At 36.0% G+C, this 22,715-nt stretch overlaps 1 protein-coding gene and 1 pseudogene across 2 annotated transcripts in view; both read right to left on the reverse strand.

Moving 5' to 3' along the window:
- The window catches only part of LOC144283735 (UDP-glucuronosyltransferase 2A1), a 45,018-nt gene extending 36,364 nt beyond the window's left edge, over positions 1-8,654 (reverse strand). The window contains exon 1 of one of the 2 annotated variants that reach the window (XM_077848236.1): positions 7,909-8,654. In XM_077848236.1, coding sequence (XP_077704362.1) covers positions 7,909-8,624 — 716 coding nt within the window. In that variant the 5' untranslated portion in view covers positions 8,625-8,654. Of the gene's footprint in view, positions 1-7,906 lie in introns of both variants that reach the window. The other variant, XM_077848234.1, reaches the window with a different exon arrangement.
- Positions 8,655-21,059: 12,405 nt separating this feature from the next.
- Positions 21,060-21,864, reverse strand: LOC144282986 (myosin regulatory light polypeptide 9 pseudogene; annotated as a pseudogene).
- Between the last annotated feature and the right edge of the window lie 851 nt (positions 21,865-22,715).

Below are 22,715 nucleotides of genomic sequence, written 5' to 3' on the forward strand. Positions count from 1 at the left end.
TGTGACTATTTGATAAGATGACATCTTAAACATGATTAAAGAGCCCAGAAAATAATATTCTTAAATATGTCTATGAAACATCAATATACGAATAGCATGAGTAAAAAATAAGTCAGCCAGAGAAAGTTTGTACTAATTAGAATATTGTCCCTGTACTTTGAATCAAAATTCTCATTCTCACTCTGCTTACTTCAAAAGGAAGTTCTCCAAATAGTAATAAAACAGATAAAGTTTTCAGAATCATATTTAATAAGCCATGTGCTTTTAAAAGAGGCACAGGCCCAAAATGAAGTCATGTTAAGGTCCCATGTCACTAAACCAAGACTTAATACCTAACTTAAGGTATTAGGCTCACCCCCTCATAACTTTTAATCTGCCAACTGAAATCTCTTGGTGAACACTAGGAGGTAATCTGCTAAACTTTTTCTTCCCCTTAGGAAGGAAACTTTGCCTAAACATTGCATTCTTTGCTAGTAATTCCCTCCAACTCACCCTGTTTAAATCTTTCCTTTTCTACGGCTCTACAGAGTTCCCCTCTACTTACTAGATGATATGCTGTCCAATCTCTGAATCGTTTAATAAAGCCAATTGGATATCCATATTTACTCAGCTGAATTTGTGTTGTTTAACACTGTTAAGTGTATATATGTATGTGTTATATATATATATATATATATCTCACAGGAGAATGGCTAGTTCATTTATATAAAATTAAACTGAAATTAAAGTTCTTTAAAATATGTATAATGCTATCAGTTTGAATTGAGAATCCTTTTTTTTTTTTTTTTTTTTTTTTTTTTAAGATTTACTTATTTATTCATGAGAGACACAGAGAGAGAAAGGCAGAGACACAGGCAGAGGGAGAAGCAGGCTCCAGGCAGGGAGCCTGATGTGGGACTTGATCCTAGGACTCCAGCACCACACCCCAGGCCAAAGGCAAGCACTAAACCACTGAGCCACCCAGGGATCCCTGAATTAAGAATCCTTAAAACAACATTTTGGTTTGCAAGTTCTTTCTTACAATTTTTCCCTCATGACGTGACCTGAGTTAAAAGTGTCCTCTTCCTGTGTGCTCCCTGAGCATTTCAATGAATGGCTAGAATTTAATTGTGCTATTCATTTCTCATTATCTCTTGGATTTGGAGGTGGTCCCAAAGGCCATAAAAGCTTGGAAACTATCTTTCATACTGTTTTTAAAAACTGAGTAATCAACTCTTTAGTAACCTTTGAGTTTTAGCTTCACTGTAGAGCTTCAACTTTTGTTTTTTTAGTTCCTTGATTGCATTTAGTTAATTCTTTTGAAAGCTTAAAATTAGATGCACTTTTCCTCCCTCATTGTTTTATTCTATATAAACTGAGTTTCTTTCTCAAACTTTCCTTTTAGCTTAGGGTCTAGCATCAATGCTTCATGACAAATGCTTTATTGTAAACTCAGGCAAGTTATTCTGCCTCCTTATTATAAAATGGTGAAGAATGCTGGAGCCTATTTCTTATCATTGAGAGGACTGAATTTAAAAAATTCATGTAAATTATTCAGAACAACATCCATGCTCAATAAATGTTAGCTATATATGATAATGTAGAGAGAGAATCTTACTTTAAAAATTACCAATTTAACTAGATCTCATCACCTAGACCCATCTCCCTTCTACTTCTCAGATAATGGTCCTCTGGGGTGCCTGAACTTTGGTGCAGCTATTCCCAAACACCACAGGCTCCTCTACAGGTGCCAGTCATGCTTAATCTTGAGGCACATCACAAATGATATCTTACTAACAATGTATTCAGTAACAAAGTTCACTAGTGATTTATTTTAAGAAATACAAACATAAAATTCAAGATTATATCCATAAAAATGATCATCTCCATTTCCTGTCATTGAGTGGGAGCAAAAGAGTGACAAGGCTTTTGAAATTGCGCCTGTCCCATAGCAAATTCATCTTGGATGTTATGTTAATGGCTGTCATCCCACTCAAGGGTCATTATGTAAAGAAGGATGCTACCAGAGGTGATTTGAAAGATTGTAACCAAACAATTAATTTACATTTAAAAAAAAATAGAGGAAGAAAGGAAGGTAGAAGGAAGCCAGAAAAAGATTGAGAAGAAAGAAAAAAAAAGTTCCAAACCAACATGCATTACTCTTCAGGGAAAGAACTCCAATATATTTTTTCTTCTTTAAAATGACTATTGGAAATCAACCATTTTGGAGATATACATTCACATTTGTTTCATTTCTAGCACTTTATCTTACATGAATTACCTGTGTTCAGTTCACATAAAGATCTGAATATTATAGTCATAATTTTTTTAAGATCTATTGTTTTTTTCTATTTAATATATTTACAGGAAAATCTGCTGTTATTATAGATGACATTAGTTCTTGGAGATTATTCACCTAATTATTCATGTCCAACAATACATTTTGTATTCATATAAATACAATATATAAGGATTATTCACTCAAAAAAAGCTATTTGTTTCTATACTTTCTGTTGGTAAAATTGTTGGTAGCAATAGGTAATGTTTATGGATTATAAATATTTTTACTGGTATTAAAATGCTACATTATTCTTTTTCTTAAATGTTCTTCAATCTTGGTGGGTTTTTTGTTGTTGTTAATATGTACATAAAAATAAAATTTACCTGGTTCAACTTTAAATAAATACATTTGAAATCCATGGAAGCCTTTTCTTACTTTCAGTTCAACATTGCATTTTAAGTTGCCTTGGGACCAGGTACTTATCCTCAGGCAACTGGCTGCAGGCAACAGCCACATGGAAACCTTTGCCTAAACAGCAAGTTACCTAGTGATAACATCAGCCAATTAAACTCCAGTTAGCAAACTTAGAAACTTAGTATAAGTAAGAAATAAAACAGTAGACATCAAAAGCTAAATCCACTAAGAGGAAGAGGACCGAAGAAAGTTTAAACCTAAAATATTCTGAGTAATTCATGGATTTGCCCCCAAAATTTTTAAAGGAGAGAAAAGTTTTTCTGGAAGGTTTGGTGTCAGACTTTCATTTGAAAACTATTTTCTTCTATTAGTCACTATATAATTTTATTTTAGCACTTGGTATTTCCCATTGGTGATAGTAGTTTTTCTTCACAAATTCACTGTAAAGATTAAGAGATATAACATATGAAAGATTTATTACAGTGTCTAGCACATGGGAAGACATCAACAAATATTAACTGTAATTGCTATCATGATATTGAACCATGAGTTTCAACCAGATACCTTATGCTGAAATAAAAGAAGTAATTTAGACAATATAATATCTGATTCTTAGCAATTAGCAGAGATTAAGGACTCAGTCTGAGATTATTGCATTCCACTGCAGAAAAGTAATCTTACAGAAAGTTATCCTATTTATTTACTTAGGTGTGATAGTTTGAGACCTGAGTGGATATGGATTCATTGCAATGACTTGTTTAGAGCACTTAAACTAAAGTAAAAAAGAAAAGAAAAATCACTTCACATTGGAAAAAAGTGATTTTTATAAGCCAGTTCCATTTATCATTTTCATTTATCATTCTACATGTATGAAGGCTTACACAAAAATGAATTACTCTGTCATTTCAGTACTTTTGCTTCTTACCTGGTCTTTTGAATATGAGTGTTCATGTCTCTGGCATCAATAAGAATAACATCCGTAAAGACAAACTTTAAATAGTCATTTTAAGTCAAAAGAGTGTAATTTGTTTAGAAACATGATATTATCAAAATTGGAGAATAAGAACATTTTTAGAAATCTTCATTACATTCCCATGAACAAACTGTTAAGAAAGATTAGGATCATGTCTTATGACTGGGAAAATTGTGTGGTTTTATTACCAGTATTCACTTACAAGCACAATACAATGGAACATGTGATTCTGAGACTGCCAGCATGAGGAAGGTTTATCTGAGAATAATCTTACCAATTCTTATCTGAGAATAAGAAGCATTGTGATCATGATAATTATTTTTTGGAGATTGAGAACAGCCATTGATAAAAACAAATGTAATGAGATAAAAATGTAAACCTATATCATGACTAAGGTGTTCTCTATGTACACACTCCTTTATTTCATTAAGATGCTGCACTTATTCAGATGTCTCTGTTTACTACACATGTGAGTTGTTGCAGATCCTGACAACTTGATTGTTTCATAAAATGGCCATTTTTAAATTATTTTTCTCATTTTCTTTTTAAAGAATCTATTTATTTATTCATGAGAGACACACAGAGAGAGGCAGAGACAGAGGCAGCAGGAGAAGCAGGCTCCCTATGGGGAGCCCAATGACAGACTGGATCCCATGACCCCGGGATCATGCCCTGAGCCAAATGCAGACGCTCAACTCCTAAGCCGCCCAGGCATTCCTGTTTCTTCATTTTTAAGAACCAGTTTCAGCTCTACAATGTTGACCATTCACTTCCATCTTCATAGGATAGCTTATAATCAACATAGTAGCTATGTTCTTCTCTCTAAGTAACAGAACAGCTCAGTCTTCATTTATATCCCAGGAGATAAACATCTATCTTTGAATTTGGGGACTATTTAACATACTCAGAGGAGATGATGAGCCACTTGTAATTAATGCTTCTCTTAACAATACTCACCAAATAACCCACACTTACATGGCCAATTAATTCATGACAAAGAAGCCAAGAATGTGCAAGGGGGAAAGGACAGCCTCTTCAATAGGTGGAAAACTGGACAGCTACTTGCAGAACAATGAAACTAGATCACTTTCTTATACCATACACAAAAACTAACTGAAAATGGTTTAAAGACTTGATATAAGACCTGAAACCATAAGACTCCTTGAATAAAAAAACATAGGTGGTCAGCTCCATGACATCAGTCTTGACAATGGTTTTTTTTTGGATTTGACACCAAAAGCAAAGGTAACAAAAGAAAAATAAACAAGTAAATAAAATAAAAAAGATTCTATACAGCAAAGGAAACCATCAACAAATGAAAAGGCAACCTACCTAATGGGAGAAAATATTTGTAAATCATATATCTGATAAGAGGTTAATACCAAAATATATAAAAAGTCATATAACTCAATAACAAAAAATGGATTAAAAAATGGCCAGAGGATATGAATAGTTATTTTGCCAAAGAAAACATGCAAATGACCAACAGGTACATGAATAAGGGCTCAACATCACCAATCATCAGGGAAATGCATATCAAAACCACAGTGAGATATTGGTTATTGTTAATAATGCTGCTATAAACATATGGGTGCATGCGTTCCTTTGAATCAGTACTTTTGTATCCTTTGGGTAAATACCTGGTAGCACATTTGCTGGGTCATAGGGTAGTTCTATTTTTAACATTCTGAGGAACATCCATACTGTTCTCGAATGGCTGCACCAGTCTCCATCCCACCAACAGTATAAGATGGTTCCCCTTTCTCCACATCCTCGCCAACATCTGTTGTTTCTTGTGTTGTTAATTACCTCATACCTGTTAGAATGGCTATTATCAAAAAGACAAGGTATAACAAGTGTTGGCAAGGATGTGGAAAAAAGGGATCCTTTGTGCACTGTTGATGGGAGTATAAATTGGTACAGTCACTATGGAAAACAGTATAGAGAATCCTAAAAAAAAGTTAACAATAGAATAACCATATGATCCAGTAATTCTACTTCTGGGTTATACCCAAAGGAAACAAAATCATTATTTCTAAGATATATCTAAGAGATATTCCTCACAGTATTATTTATTTATAATAGCTGAGACATGGAAACCACCTAGGTAACCATTGATGGATGAATGAATAAAGAAGCTGTGGCATAAATATCTACAATGGAATATTGAATTATTCAGCCATGAAAAAGAAGAGAATCCTGCCACTTATGATAATGTAAATGGACCCTGAGGGCATTACACTAAGTGAAATAAGTCAGAGAAAGACACTGTACAATCTCATTTATATATAGATTATAAAAAAAAAAAAACACACACCAACTCATAGATACAGAGAACAGATTGACGGTTGCCAGAGGTGAGGGGTGGGAGAGTGAAATGGTTGAAGAGGGTCAAAGGCATAAATTTCCAGTTACAAAATAAATCCTAGGGATGCAATATATATAGCATAGTGACTATAGTTAATACTGTATTGTATATTTGACAGTTGCTAAAAGAGTAGCTCATAAAAGTTCTCATCACAAGAGGAAATAATTTATGTATGGTCACAAAGTGTTAATTAGACTTAATGTGGTGATCACTTTTTTATATATAATATGTAGAATCATTATGTTTTATAACTTAAACTAATATATGTCAATTATATCTCAATTTAAAAAAGAAAACAAAAATAAATAAATAAAAAAGAAAACATCTTAATCTCTTTCTCATGCCTCTTAACATGTCTTAACCAATTAGCCATTAGCTTTTATTAATTTCACATGATAAACAGCTAACACAAATTGAATGGTTTCTATCTCCTGGACACCATTGTAAAATCCTTTTATATGTTAACTAATTTAGTCCTCACAGTAGTCCTGTTAGAGATGGGGTGAATAAGTGTGGATATAAAGAGAATTAATTACATTTCCATGGTCACATACTTGTAGGCGGAAGTTGTTTATCAAGAGCCTATGGTCTTGATTACCTTACTATGTAGTCTCATCTGCATTATTTTTCTCCATTTATAAGCTACTTCACTATTCCATGCTCTTATCACTTCTTTCCTAGAGTTATACAGAAGCCTATGGAAAATTTTCATTTAGGATATGGGAAGAAAGAACCTATGCAATAGATTTTCCTTAAGAGATAAAGATTGTAGAAAGAAGTTTATTTTTGCTTCTGCCTTGAGGGATGTACAAACCTGAGAGTGGAGTATAAACTTGATCAGATATTGAGTCTGCAATCTTTTCACTCCATGTCCATATCTGTCCAGATATTTTATGTAAGATGCAATTTTATACAATACAGCCCTTTAAACTTTTTCTGTTTAGTAGGTAAAAACTAAAATACTTGGCTTTGAAAACATTTATTGAATTAATTCATTATGGAAATCCTGACATTTCCATGTTTTTTCTCGTACCTCCCCACCTTGCACTTTGACCTTCATAAATAAAGAATCATCAGTAATGCCCAGCACACATATGCTATTTTGATATTCCACAACATTGGGCACAGGTATCCAAAGCATAAATTTGGATGTTGTCCTCAACTACATCTAATTCTATACTCATATTCAGACTTTCTTCCCCCTACTTATTTTGCAGGAAAATTCATATTCACTTTTGAAATTTTTTCTTGTGTATCAACTTCAACTCTAGTTTCTCAGAATATCATTCTCTCCTGTTACATACTGCCTATCTCCTTTAACTATCTCTGTTCTTCTTTACCCACATTATTCATACTGTAAACATTCCCTTTCTTGTATGACTTCTCTGCTTGACTGAAATTCTTGAAGCCAGGAACTTCATCTTAGTCTTTGTTGTAACCTCCCTACCTAAGGGAGTGCCTAGTAAACAATAGGAAATCTATGAACGATGATCAGAGATTATCTGTACGCATGTGTGTTTTTAAACACACGCACACAAATGCCTATATTAGTAATGGACTTATAGAAAGCTTAAACTCTTCCAGTTTTCTTTACACATCATTGAAATTTCTAGGCAATTTCTACTGCCAGTGTAATAATTAAATTAGAATTCAGTCCTGTTTTTAAACTGTCGCTGTATGTTATTCATAAAAGAACTAAGTTGGTATATATGAATCCACAAAATTAGAAAATGACACACTATAGTTACAAAGCATATTGTCTTTCATCTTCCTGTTCTCAAATGATACTAATAGATCAATATGTAGGGTTGAAAAATAATAGCCACAGGGAAATAAAGAGAAGATACAAAACTCTGTTCAAATTCAGATAATAATAAAAAAAATTACATACCCAAAGCTTTACTGTAGTAAGAATCCCATGATTTCCAAAGAGTGTCAAACATGTAGTCCTGTAGACTGTAGGAGATGAAATTTCTTACTCTGTCAGTGAAAGACATCTGGTCAGTGAGTTCTGATAATATAGCAGGAACATAGGAAGGAGGGAATGGTACCTTCCCACAATGCTTTTCCACTGTTGAAGCTGGAGAAAATCTTAAAGAGTACATAAATGGAACTCCCAGTTTTAAAGCCACTATATCACCACAAGGGAACACTGGATCTGATATTAGGACTTCAAATTTGCTTTTCTTCAGCTTGTCCATCAGCTTTTGGTTTTTGAGAACACCATCACAGATTTCTCTAGACAGCATGTGGAAGTTCTTAATGACTTTGGCCATTTCCTGATAGAATCTCCAAATGGTTGAAGGAGATGGCCTATTTTCCATCCATGTCAATACAAATTCCTTGATTATTCCTTCTACTCTTCCTTTGTCAAAGGGCACCTTATATATTTCAAATGTCAAAGATGGGTTAAAGGTCGGTGTGATGAAAAGTGCACCAGAGGCAACTAAGACAGTCACGTTATGCTCTTTTTTAATCAACTCATCTATAATTATCTTAATGTTCAGCCAATGACTACCCTCCATTGGCCAAATCAGAACATTCCCACCAAGGGTGATTCCTAGGAGACTAATCTTGAGAGACAGCAGCAGAATATTCTTATTTAACATGATGTGGCTTGATGTAGAAGATTGATGAGATCTGAATCTGTTTTTCAAACAAAAAAGAAAGACAAATTATTTTTCAGTTTTGATTCAAAACAATTGATACCCTCAAGATCATCCTTTCAACCAAATGATATTACTCATGGTAGCATCATATTTTATGGTAATTACAGGCTTGGGTAACATGTGTCTTATCTCTCAATTTTTCCTTTAGCTTGGGTTATGATTGTTTTTTAAAGCTTGATCCTTCAAATCTTTCATTGCGTCTCATAATTGTGAAATTCTTACTATTGAATTCTTTGAAGCTACTGTATATCTCAAGTCTACCTTCAGGCCTGGGTACTGAAATATCAGATTGGGTCAGAACTTATTCAGAAATGTAGAGATGCCAAGGCTATAGATTTTCCAATATTTAATACATTTAATATAATATCATTAACAACAATTAAATATTATTATAGTAGTTACTATTTCTTAATAGATAGGATTATTACAAGGAGAATATTTACAAGAATGTGAAATACAAGCAAATAAAGGATGTGTAATGTTTGTTACTACTTTAATAATATGTTTAGGAATTTTTTTAATTTTTAAAAGGTTTTATTTATTCATTTGAGAGAGACAGCGAGGAAGAGGACAAATGTGAGGGAGAGGTAGAGGGAGAGTGAGAAGCAGACTCCCTGCTGAGCAGGGAGCCCAACTTGGGACTTGATTCCATGACCCAAGATCATGAACTGAGCAGAAGGCATATGCTTAACTATTGAGCAACCTAGGCACCCCATGTTTAGGAAAATATTTGTATTAAAAATCACTGAGAAAAGATTATAAGTAAATGAATGAATTGTGTACAAATATACATGCAAGAGATGGGTAACATTACTAATCAGTAGGAATTCTTTGAAGAGAATTACTAATTCAAACTTGCTTCTATGGAAAGTGTTGCTCAAAAGCTGCTGGTCTGTGTGCAGTATAACTACATTTAGACCAAACCTTTCATAATTGCTAGTATTTTTTTTTAAGATTTTATTTATTTATTCATGAGAGACACAGACAGAGGCAGAGACATGGGCAGAGGGAGAAGCAGGCTCTATGCAGGGAGCCCAATGCGGGACTCTATCCTGGGACTCCAGGATCACGCCCTAAGCCGAAGGCAGACGCTCAACCACTGAGCCACCCAGGAGTCCCTCATAATTGCTAGTATTAATTAAGCACTTCCTGTGTGTCAGACATTGTGCAAATGTTTTACATATGTTAATCTCATTTATTCTTCTCTAAAAAAAAAAAAACCCAATGAAGTAGAACCTATATTCTCACATCAAAGAAGGAACCATTGTTTAGAGAAGTTTAGTAATTGCCAAATTCATATAATAGAATAAGCTTTCAGGGTCTTTGGGTCCCAGAGCCTATTGTATTAATCACTAGGATAGATTGTCCTATCAGAGTGTACATTGCCCCCTCAGCGCTATAAGGAACCTATCCATATAAACCATAAAGTGCCCCAAACATGCTGACACAATATAAAATGCACAATACCAATTTGTGTAACCCATCCTGGACAATGTAGGATAAATCATCCGAGTAAAATAATCTCTATTAAAATTGTGCGTATGTGTGCATATGTTTGTGAATAAGCAGAAATGACTTTTTGTTTTAATCTGTTGAAATTAGAAATCTTATATATGTTTAGTGATATCTTTTCTAAACTCCCCGTTACTGAAGATAATCTATAGTGAAACACTGACTGCTCCTTTAAAACAACTGCTAACTTTTACAAAGTACTATTCAGAGTTTAGCAGACTAATCACACAGATCGTTGTGCGGATTTCAATGCATGCTTCTTTATACTAAGATTTTACAGTATGCAAAAAATTTCTGCCTGCTGCTGCCAACCTGATCGATAGTTACAAGATCCTTTAAAAACACTTGCTATGATTCACTAGAATGAACAACTGGTAAAAATTCACTGTCATTTTACTCATTTTATTCACTATCAGGGAATCAGATTCAGTTTTAAACAATTAAAATAGAGTCTTTATTCAGTTTATTTGTATTTCTATAGGCAGAGAACTGCCTGCTAAGTGAAAGATGAATCAAAGAGATAATTCTTATATCCATTTTATGCTCTCAATGAAGACAATTGCATATATAACTGTAATAAAAATCAGCATAGTATATTTGTGTCAGCATGCTAGCATGAGAAGAATTTAGATTATGATAATAAAAGATGTGCCTCAATTAATTGCACAAAAAGGGAACACACATGGTATTACATTACCAAAATTGATTATTGCCTTTACTACAGGATTTTCTTTATAGAAACTTTAAATATCCCTTTAAAAAAAAAGATTATTTTTTTATTTATTCAGAGAGAAAGAGAGAGAGAGAGAGAGAGGCAGAGACACAGGCAGAGAGAGAAGCAGGCTCCATGCAGGGAGCCTGATGCAGGACTCTGGTCTCCAGGCTGCAGGTGGCGCTAAACCGCTGTGTCACCGGAGCTGCCCTAACTATCCCTTTTTTTTTTAATAAATAAATTTCACTTTGCATAAAACTTATTTGATATGAATTTAAAATACATAAATATAAAAAATCCATTATGCAACATTAAGAAAATAAAATAACCACCAAAGGATGAAATCTTCTTATACACATGCTATCTTAAAGACTAGCAGTCACTTGAGAGAATCATTTCTGCTTTTATGTATTCACTTTATGTGAAGGACCGATTCAACTGTCCACTGGTAGGAACTAAAAATAACAGACCTACCTTTAAGGAGGCCATTGAGCTTGCACTGGGATAAAACTTTCACTTGACTACTCTATAATACAGTTCCTTCAGTATCTATCAAATTATCTAAAGTATAACACCTAGATGGGAAAAATTCCCAAATTATTTAAAAATAGGACTGGAAACCTTTTTAAGTAGTAAAACCCACAACCTTGTAATAACTGATATTTCTTTCAGAAGAAAACATGAATCTAACTATACATTATTTACATATTGTTTGTCATAAGATTTTTAAATTTCTTACCTGAAGTTTTCAGTGAGAGCTTTAATAGCACTTGTTTGCTATTTGAAAGTTGAATTTAAGTATATCCTAGGTGGGTAAGCATAATGTGGTGAGAAATATGATCTTAAATAAGGAAGAGGTTGTACAGATTTGTTTACTCCTAAGGCATTCGATTTCTATTACATGACTAAGCAGATTAACCTTGAGTTAAAGTTGTTCCCTTCTATTGGTTTTCTGGCAACTATTTGCATTAAATATTGCCTTTGCTATTATGAACTCTGCAGCCCTTCACCTTCCCCCACCCAGACAAGGATGTCTGGATATATCTGAAATAATGATTGGTAATAATTAATAATCATTGATTATTATTAAGAAGTATGGTAAATACCCCTCATGCCCATGCAACATAGAATTATTATTATCAGTACTAATTATGAAAATATTTTTTAAATTGATTTTTTTTCTGATTTTTTCTGATGAGAGGGATTATGTTTATTCACAGGCTAGGAGCTACAACAGAACTGAATTGCTCTGTATAAGGAAGAAACATCTCAGAAAAATTCCAACATTTTTATTGATCTTTGTATTTATTTTTTTTTAAAGGTACTAATTTATGTTGGTTCATAACCATCTCAGGAGCTTCCTTGGCATAATCTGAAATTGGCCCCTGTGTTCAGAGGGCAGGGAGAGAAGAAAGAGGCAGCCCACTTCAGGTTAGCAAGTGGCAGTTTTAATAAGCAAAGGAATTTACATATGAAGTATCCTTTGGGTGGCAGCAGTATGAATGGATCCTTGCACCCACCTGCAAAATCTTAAAAGTTTAGAAAGAGATTTTAACTGAGTTCAGTCACATATACTCTGTAGATTTTCCAATACCACATAATTATCTCAAAGCAACGTCCTTGGAACAGTAAGTGGAACCCACATTACAGGGGAGAGGATGAGGAGCCTTTGAGCGTTAAGTTCCAGCTCATAGGTCAACTGGCAGTCATACCTTTTCACTGACTTTCCCTAACATTCCATCCATCATGACTGGATCTTACAATCTCACATGACCCACTCTTCTGCAGTGGGCCCTGGGCAGGCAGCCAGGGGTTTCACTAGCATGGAGTTGCTCGTTTGGCAGCTGTTTGGCTGCACTGAAAGCAAATGCCATAGCTATGATATAGACACATGTAAGAGAAAACACAGATTAGAATAATAATTTCCAAAATCAGTGACAACTTTTTCTACAGAAACCCATGATCTGAACCATTGATTTATCAGTTACCTGAACCTGTGGGTCAGATCATTCAGGGCATTCATTTGTGTCCTCATGAAATTTAATAAATATAATACATTAGTAGGCTCATCTACCAGGCATGAACAAAGAACATTCTGTTTGGATAATGGCATAGCTGTCCTTGTGAGACAGTGATAATGTCTAAGGTAATTTTATTTTGGAGAGATTTTCTCATCAGAGACTTTTCGGTATTCAGTGAGGACAGACTTTGTTGGCTATCCCTTAAGGCTTACTGGATGAATTTAGTAAAGGCTTCTGTGTGTGTTAAAATGTCCTCCAGGCCAATGGAGGGGGGAAAAGCAGCCAAATTATCATAGTGGTGAAAAAACAGAATGTTTCCCCACTGGTCCTGAGAACAGGGAAGTTGGCAGCTTTAGAAACTTGAGCTGGTTGTACATACAATACAGGTTGGCCAGGGGAGACAACACTGTCAGGCAGGAGAAGATGGACTGGGAGTAGGTATGCCAGATGAGAGCACCCATCTTCTTTCTTTTGATGGCACATGCTACATTCCAGGCATTGGGCATTTTAGCAGGTGCAGCTTGCAGTAGGATAATAGGATCCCAGTAGAGGTTGAGTAGATCCCCCTATCTCAGGAGGGGGAAGTAACACAACCATCTTGGTGGGATATTCCATTGTAAATTCCAGTAGACTTTCCCAAGTGGGTGATGGGGTTTGGCTTCTCAGTAGCATACCCCACTGATCCAGTGTGAGATTTGGGGCAGTCTGTTTCCCATGATTTCTATAACTTTACAGTATCAGACACTTTGGCAGGGGTCCCTGGTCTGGCACATAGAGCAACAGGCTCTGCTGGTTGATCATTCAAATGTATTAAAGCCTGGAACTGTATTTTAGTTTACCCAAAGTGGTTTTATCTGTTAACAATTTAACTTGCTGCTTTAATATTTCATTTTCATTTTCTTTTTTTTTTAAGATTTTATTTATTTATTCATGAGACACAGAGAGAGAGAGAAAGAGAGAGAGAAAGAGAGAGGCAGAGACACAGGTAGAGGGAGAAGCAGGCTCCAGGCAGGGAGCCCGACATGGGACCTGATCTCGGGTCTCCAAGATCACGCCTCGGGCTGATGGTGGCACTAAATGGCTGAGCCACCCGGGCTGCCCTCATTTACCTTTTCTATCAACCCTGCTGAGTGTGGATTATAGTGAAGATAGAACCTCCATTTAAAGTCAATATGCTATTACCCACTCTTGCAAAATATGACCTCTGAAATGTGACCACCGATCACTATCCATATATGGTAGTCAGTTTCTCCGATCCCTAGTGGTGGCAGCCTGGTTTGCACGGTGGCAGGGGAAATCTTGGGTTAGGCCAGATACAAACCAAAACATATTTAGAACCTGCACTCAGAGGGAGAGGGCCAATATGATGAATTCGTCAAACCCTCACCAGCTGAACTAAAAACTAAAAAGGATGTCTTAGATTCTTTGGCAGTTGCCTTGGCTTTTGTTCAGAATACACAGGCTCTACTGCATTAGCTAAGTCCTTGAATCTCAAGGACAATATACAATCCTACTCAGGCACTCTGATGCCCCCAATCTGCTGTATCTATGGAAGGGTCAGTAGACTTGTACCTGAGCTAATGGATCATCTTCTGGACTGTCAGTGCCTTATGAGATGTGATGGGAAAAAAGTAAAGGCTGACTCAGGTTCCTGCAGACTCAAATGTCTTTTCACACATTTTTTCCCCCACAAAGGCTTGCTTATGATCATCCATGCTTCGATTTTCCATTGTCCAAGCCATAGGGCTAGTCCCTTTAGAACAGCCCAACTGTCAATGCAAAGAGTTAACAACTAAGCATCTGCCAGATTGCTCCGAGCTCAGCCCACTGCTGCTGCATCCATTGCTGTGTGAGAGGCTCTCGTTGGAGGAACACTCTGTACACTACAAAAAGCTATACAGTTCTATGGAAGTATATCATATTTCTGCCTCGTCCCTTGAACACAGCTAGACTAGCATCAAAACATTTTAAACAACTAAGAAATTGACTGAGGAGTCCAGCTGGGTAGGCAGCAGCACTCCTGAGAAGAGGTAGGACAGAAGCCCAGGAGTAGATGGTGCATAACATGGTGTGTAGATCTTCTGGGTCACACTGGGGGAGAATATTCCCCTTACTGGAGTACATTTGAAGAAAGGTATATTGCCTTTCCAAGGACAAGGGCCCTGGAGGGGCGCCACTGAGTGGGCATGCAACATGAGGCATGTGCAGAGGACAGATAGTCTGGTTGCAGCTTTTTGCTGTGCTTCACCATAGACTCCAGGCATCTGAGCAGACATGTGACTGCTTTTCTGGGAGAGAACCATGCCCAGCCCAGTACTGTGAGGCTTTCCTCCAGAGGAAGGGAGCAAGTTCATACCTTGCGGGGTCCTTTAAGATTTGGCATTTTGAATCCCAGCCACCAGACGGATATAAAACACAGGAAAACAGTGGCACCAGATGACGGCCTGGGCATGGACAGGTTGAGGGCAGAAATCTGACTGATTCTTGGGACATAGGAGGGGAGATTGTTCATTTTTCTGTGAGGGCCTCCTGAATAGTGGCAGCCTTGAGTTCCCATCCCCAGGGACAATAGGGTAGGGTGATGCCATCTTCTAACACCCCCCACAGTATAATTGGGCTTCAAAGAGAAACACAGCAGCTCCAGTGGAGGCTAGAGCTGATTACATCAGATGTCACCTCCCTGAATCCTACAGGAGCATCCTTACCAGGGCAGGTCCAACTGTGAGCCTGTACTGTGGGGCTCTCTCAAACAGGAGCAACACAACTCCCCCACCCCACCCCCTCCATGTACCAAGTCTACTGATCACAGAGTGTTCCAAAGCATCAGCTCCAGTTCTGGTAGAAATAGGACGAGGCTCTCCCCTCCCCACCTTTTTTTTCTTTTTTCTTTCTATCAGGCTTATAGTTTTTGTTCATTTGTTTGTTTGTTACCTTTGCCCATTTTTTGAATAAAGCTTCTTTTTCCTTCCTTTTTTTTTTTTTTTTTTTTTAATTTTTCTTTGGAATCAGGCTGACAGTTTTTTTGTTTATCTGTTTGTTTGCTTTTTTATTCTTTTTCCTTTTCTCTTTTTTTGGACAAGGTTTTTCCTGTTTTTGTTTGTCTGTTTGTTTGTTTTAAATCAGGCTTAACAAACAAATCAAAGCACACCTCATTATGGTCCAAACACTCCCCAATGCAAGCAAGGAGGAACTCTGTAGGGTACTGACCTGTGGGAAAGAGCAGCCGAAACAAAATAGCAGAGTATATGCAGCATACACCAGAAACACTTTCTGAAGCACCAGGCCCTGGACAGTGTATGACCCTTTTTGATGTAACATTACTCTTAGGAGCAAGAAATATAGCAAGCTTTCATAACATGCAAAAAAGCAGAAACTTAGCCAAAATTACAAGATGGGGGAAATCTCCCCAAAAGAAAGATTGAGAAGAAATCACAGACTTGCTTAAAAGATATAAGCAATATATCTGAACAAGAATTTAGAAGTACAGTCATAAGAATACCAGCTGGAGTTGAAAAAGGCATAGAAGACACCAGAGAAACCCTTCCTGTAGATAAAAAGGCATAGAAACTGGTCAGACCAAAATAAAAAATGTTATAACTGAGATGCAAAACCGACTGAATGTAATCATAACAAGGATGGAAGATGTAGAAGAATGAATAGATGATCTAGAAAATAAAAGTATGGACAATAATGAAGCTGAAAAGAAGAGGGAAAGAAAGCTATTGAATCGTGAATATAGACTTAGGGAACTCAACAATTCCATAAAGTGTAATAATCCATATAAGAGTCCTGGAAGAAGAGCAGGAAAAAGGGGCAGAACAAATTATAGTTGAGAATCTCCCTAATTTGGGAAAGGAAACAGGCATTCAAGTCCAAGAAGCATAGAGAACTCCCCAGAAAATCAACAAAAACAACACCAAGACATATCATAGTGAAACTTGCAAACTACAAAGATAAAGAGAGAATCTGAAAGCAGCTAGGGACAAAAGATCTTTGACCTACAATGATCTTTGACAAAAAGATGGTTGACACATAAGGATAGCAGCACACCTGTCAACAGAAACTTGACAGGCCAGAGGAGGGTGCCAAGATATATTTAACATGCTAAATGGGAAAAATATAGAGCCAAGACTACTTTATCTAGAAAGGCTGTCTTTCAGAATATAGGAGAGAGAAACATTTTCAAGACCAGCAAAAACTAAAAGAGTTTATGAACACTAAACCAGCTCTGCAAGAAATATTAAAGAGGACCCTTTGAGTGGGAAAGAGGGACCAAAAGGAACAAAGACTAGAAAGGAACAGAGGCAATATACAGGAACAATGACTTTACAGTTAATACAATGGCACTAAATACTTATCAATCAATAGTGACTCTGAGTGTAAATGAATTAAATGTTCCAATCAAAAGACATAGGGTGTCAGAATGGATAAAAGAGCAAGACCTATTGATACGCTGCTTATAAGAGACTCATTTTAGGCTCAAAGACACCTCCAGATTGAAAATGAGGGGGTAGAGAACCATTTATCATGCTAACAGACATCAAAAGAAGGCTGGAGTATTCATACTTGCATCAGACAAATGAGATTTTAAGCCAGAGACTGTAATAAGAGATGAAGAAGGGCACTATATCATAATAAAAGGGTCTATCTAACAAGATTTAACAATCGTAAATATTTATACTCTCAACTTAGGAGCACCCAAATATATAAATCAATTAATAACAAACTTAAAGGAACTCATTGGTAATAATACAGTAATAGTAGGGGACTTTAACACTGCATTCCCAGGAATGGACAGATCACCTAAGCAAAAGAGCAACAGGAAACAATGGCTTTGAATTACACACTGGATCAGATGGACATTACAGACATATTCAGAACATTTCATCCTAAAGCAGCAGAATGCACATTCTTTTTTAATGTACTTGGAACATTCTCCAGAAGAGACTACACTCTGGGTCACAAATCAGGCTTCAAATGTTATAAAAAGATTGAGATAATATCATGCATATTTTCAGATCACAATGCCATGAAACTTGAAGTCAATCACAAGAAAAATTTGGAAAGACCACAAATACATGGAAGTTAAAGAACATCCTACTAAAGAAGGAATGGGTCAACCAGGAAATTAAGAAATCAAAAAAAAATACATGGAAGCAAATTAAAATGAAAAATCACAGTCCAAAACCTTTGGGGCGCAGCAAAGGCAATCCTAAGAGGGAAGTAGATAGCAATACAGGCCTTCTTCAAGAAGCAAAAAATGTCTCAAATACACAACCAACTCTGACACCTAAAGGAGCTAGAAAAGAAACATAAACAGAGCATAAAGCTAGTGGAAGAAGGAAATAACAAAGATTGGAGCAGAAATAAATGATCTAGAAACAAAAAAAGTAGAACAGATCAAATAAACTAAAAGATGGTTCTTTTCAAAAAAATAATAAAATTAATAAACCCTGAGCCAGACTTATCAACAAGAAAAGATGAAGGACCCAAATAAATAAAATCATGAATGAAAGAGGAGAGATCACACACAACAGTGCAGAAACACAATTACAAGAGAATATTATGAGCAATTATATGCCAACAAATTAGACAATCTAGAAGAAATAGATAAATTCCTAGAAAGATATTAACTACCAAAACTGAAACAGGAAGTACTAGAAAATCTGAACAGAACCAAAACAAGCAAAGAAATTGAATCAGTTATCAAAAATCTCCCAACAAATGAGAATCCGGAGCCAGATGGCTTCCCAGGGGAATTCTACCAAACATTTAAAGAAAAATTAATACCTATTTTCCTGAAACTGTTCCAAAAAATAGAAAGAGAAAGAAAACTTCAAACTCATTCTTTGAGCCCAGGATTACCTTGATTTCAAAACCAGACAAAGTCCCCACTAAAAAGGAGAATTACAGGCCAATATCCCAGATGAACATGGACACAAAACTAATCAAATCCAACAGTATATTAAAAAGATTATTGGGGATCCCTGGGTGGCTCAGGGGTTTGGCGCCTGCCTTTGGCCCAGGGCAAGATCCTAGAGTCCCGAATCGAGTCCTTTGTTGGGCTCCTGGCATGGAGCCTGCTTCTCTCTCCTGTGTCTCTGCCTCTCTCTCCCTCTCTTTCTCTCTCTGTCTATAATAAATAAATAAATAAATAAATAAATAAATAAATAAATAAATCTTTTAAAAAAGATTATTCACAATAATCAAGTGTGATTTATTCCACAAATACAGCATCCTTTCTTAACAAAAGCTCTCAAGAAAGTAAGATAGAAAAAACATACCTCAACATCGTAAAGGCCATATACAAAAGACCCATGGTGAATACTGTCCTCAACAGGGAAAAACTGAGAGCTTTTAGTCTAGGATCAGGAACATGACTGGGATGTCCACTCTCATCACTGTCGTTCAACATAGTACTGAAAGTCCTAGCCTCAGCAATCAGACAACAAAAAGAAATTAAAGGCATCCAAATTGGCAAGGAAAAAGTCAAACTTTCACTCTTCACAGATGACATGATACTCTATATAGAAAATCCAAGACTTTATCAAAAAGTTGCTAGAACTAATACATGAATTCAGCAAAATTTCAGGCTATAAAATGAACATGCAGAAATCTGTTGCATTTCTATACACCAATAATGAAACAGAAGAAATAGAAATCAAGGAATTGCTCTCATTTACAATTGCACCAAAACACATAAGAGACCTAGGAATAAACCTAACCAAAGAGATACAAGATCTGTTCTCTAAAAACTATAGAAAATTTATGAAAGAAATTGAAGACACGAAGAAATGAAAAAACATTCCATGCTCATGGATTGGAAGAACAAATATTGTGAAAATACCTATACTATCCAAAGCAATCTACACTTTCAATGTAAACCCTATTAAAATACCACCAGCATTTTTCACAGAGCTAGAACAAACATTTCCAAAATTTGCATAGAACCAGAAAAGACCCTGAATAGCCAAAGTAATGTTGAAAAAGAAAACCAAAGCTGGAGGCATTATAATTCTGGACTTCAAGTTGTATTACAAAGTTGTAATCATCAAGACAGTATGGTGCTAGCACAAAACCAGACACATAGATCAATGGAACAGAAAAGAGAACCCAGAAATGGACCCTCAACTCTATGGTTAACTAATCTTTGACAAAGCAGGAAAGAATATCCAATGGAAAAAAAGATGGTCTCTTCAACAAATATTGTTGGGAAAATTGGGCAGCCATATGCAGAAGAATGAAACTGGACCATTTCCTTACACCATACACAAAAATAAATTCAAAATGGATGAAAGACCTAAATATGAGACAGGAAACTATCCCAGAGGAGAAAAAAGCAGCAAATTCTTTGTCCTCATCTGTAGCAAATTCTTCCTAGACATGTCTCCTGAGACAAGAGAGACAAAAGCAGAAATGAATTACTGAGACTTCATCTAGATTAAAAGCTTCTGCATAGTGAAGGAAACAACAAAACTAAAAGACACCTTACGGAATGGAAGACATTTGCAAATGACATATTGAATAAAGGGCTAATATCCAAAATCTATAAAGAACTCAACATACTCAACACCTAAAAAAGAAATAATCCCGTTAAGAAATGGGCAGAAGACATAAACAGACATTTCTCCAAAGAAGACCTAAGCATGGTCAACAAGCACAAGAAAAAAAATGCCCCACATCTCCTGCTATCAGAGAAATACAAATCAAAACCACAATGAGGTATCACTTTACACCAATTAGAATGGATTGAAGTATGACTTTACACAAATGAGAATGGCTAAAATTAACAAGACTGGAAACAACAAATATTGGTGAGAATGTGGAGAAAGGGTAACCCTCTTGCACTGTTGGTGGGAGTGCAAGATGGTGTAGCCACTCTGGAAAATTGTGTGGAGGTTCCTCAAAGAGTTAAAAATAGAGCTACTCTAAGATCCACATTGGATTGTTTGTTTGTTTGTTTGTTTGTTTTTTTATCATAAAGTTTAATTATGGTTCAGAAAAAAATTGAGTGAATAACTTTCTCTGAAAAAATATACTGACTCTGTGTAGACTGCAGTTATTTTGGGGAGGGGGGCTGGTAAGTTAAATTTCTCTATTTTCTATTCTGAAAATTCATAAAATGTCCCATTTCCAGTCTGATTATAGAAATGCATGTGCCCCAAATGGCTGAGAATAAATATAACAAGAAAGGCAAAAGCTGCAAAGCTAAGGGCATGCAACAGTCTCTAACAGAAAGTCTCAGAAATACCCAAAGTGGCAACAAGGAACGTTTGGCTGGAATTTGAAGGTCTTTTCAGTCATCTTTGTCTTTTGCTCTGTGTTTAAGGATGCGCGTGAACTCAGTGTAATTGAAATTCCCCTTCTTGTCCATAGGTGCTTCCCTGTACAGCTCATCCACCTCCTCATCTGTAAACCAGTCTCCCATGGTAGTCAGCAGCTCTCTCAGGTAATCTTCCTGGATGGTGCCAGTTGCTTCTTCGTCAAAGCAAGCAAAAGCATTTCTGATGACATCTTCCGGATCTGTGCCATTTAACTTTTCACCAAACATCATGAGAAACATGGTAAAATTTATGGGCCCAGGAGCCTCATTCATCATGGCATCCAGATACTCATCGGTTGGATTTTTCCCTAGGGAGGCAAGCATATCACGCAAATCTTCCTTGTCAATGAAACCATCTCTGTTCTGATCCATCATGTTGAAGGCCTCTTTGAACTCCTGAATCTGGGACTGGTCAAACATGGCAAATACACTGGATGTTGCGTGCTGGGGACGCTTCTTGATGGTCTTAGTCTTTGCCCTTTTGCTTGACATGGTGGCAGTTAAATCCCTGCACAGCCACGAGAATCGGAGCGCTTTGGTGACCCCCTCGCTGCCCTGGCTGCGGCCACCAAGTCTCCTCAACTCCCGGAGCCCCTAAAGCCAGCACTTCTGGCCTCCCAGATTGGATTTTTTAAAAAAGAAAGATAAACTGTATGCTATCCACAGACATTCACTTTATAAAGAAAAACATTAAAAGAATACACACATCATGATAATGTTAATATAATAAAGCTGGAGTGGCTCTCTTAATATCAGATAAAGTAGGTTTTCAGAGTAAAGGATATTATTGGGTATTAAGAGAGTCACTTTATAATTAAAAGTGTCAATTTATCAAGAAGATATCACAATCTTGAATGTGTAGGAAGCTAACATCAGAGCTTCAAAATACATAAAGCAGACTCATGAAAGGAAAAAAAAGAAATAGATCCATGATTATATTTGATGATTACGGTAATATTCTTTTAATAATTGATGGAACAAGCTGACAGAAAATAAATTAATAAATAGAAGAAACTGTAATCATGGCAAAAATATTTATGAAAATTAGGGAACCCTGTCATAGTCTACAATATACAACATGCCTCTTTAGGGTACTTTATCTATGCTTTTTTGCCAGTATTAATTTTGTAAAATCTTTTTCTTTCTAGTTGCTTTCATTTTTTGATACATTTTTGCCCAGGTCATTATTTTTGTTTAAGTTTTTTAGATGAACTTATTATAAAAAGCCTTAAGTTGGATTTTTAACTCTAATTTCAGAGGTATTTTATTTTATTATTTTATTTTTTATTTTATTATTTTATTTTTTATTTTATTTTATTTTATTTTATTTTATTTTATTTTATTATTTTATTTTATTTTATTTTTTACAATATTTTATTTATTTATTCATGAGAGACACAGAGAGAGAGGCAGAGACACAGGCAGAGGAAGAAGCAGGCCCCATGCAGGAAGCCCGACATGGG

The sequence above is a fragment of the Canis aureus genome, chromosome 14 (assembly GCF_053574225.1).
Source record: "Canis aureus isolate CA01 chromosome 14, VMU_Caureus_v.1.0, whole genome shotgun sequence".
Classification (NCBI taxonomy): domain Eukaryota; kingdom Metazoa; phylum Chordata; class Mammalia; order Carnivora; family Canidae; genus Canis; species Canis aureus.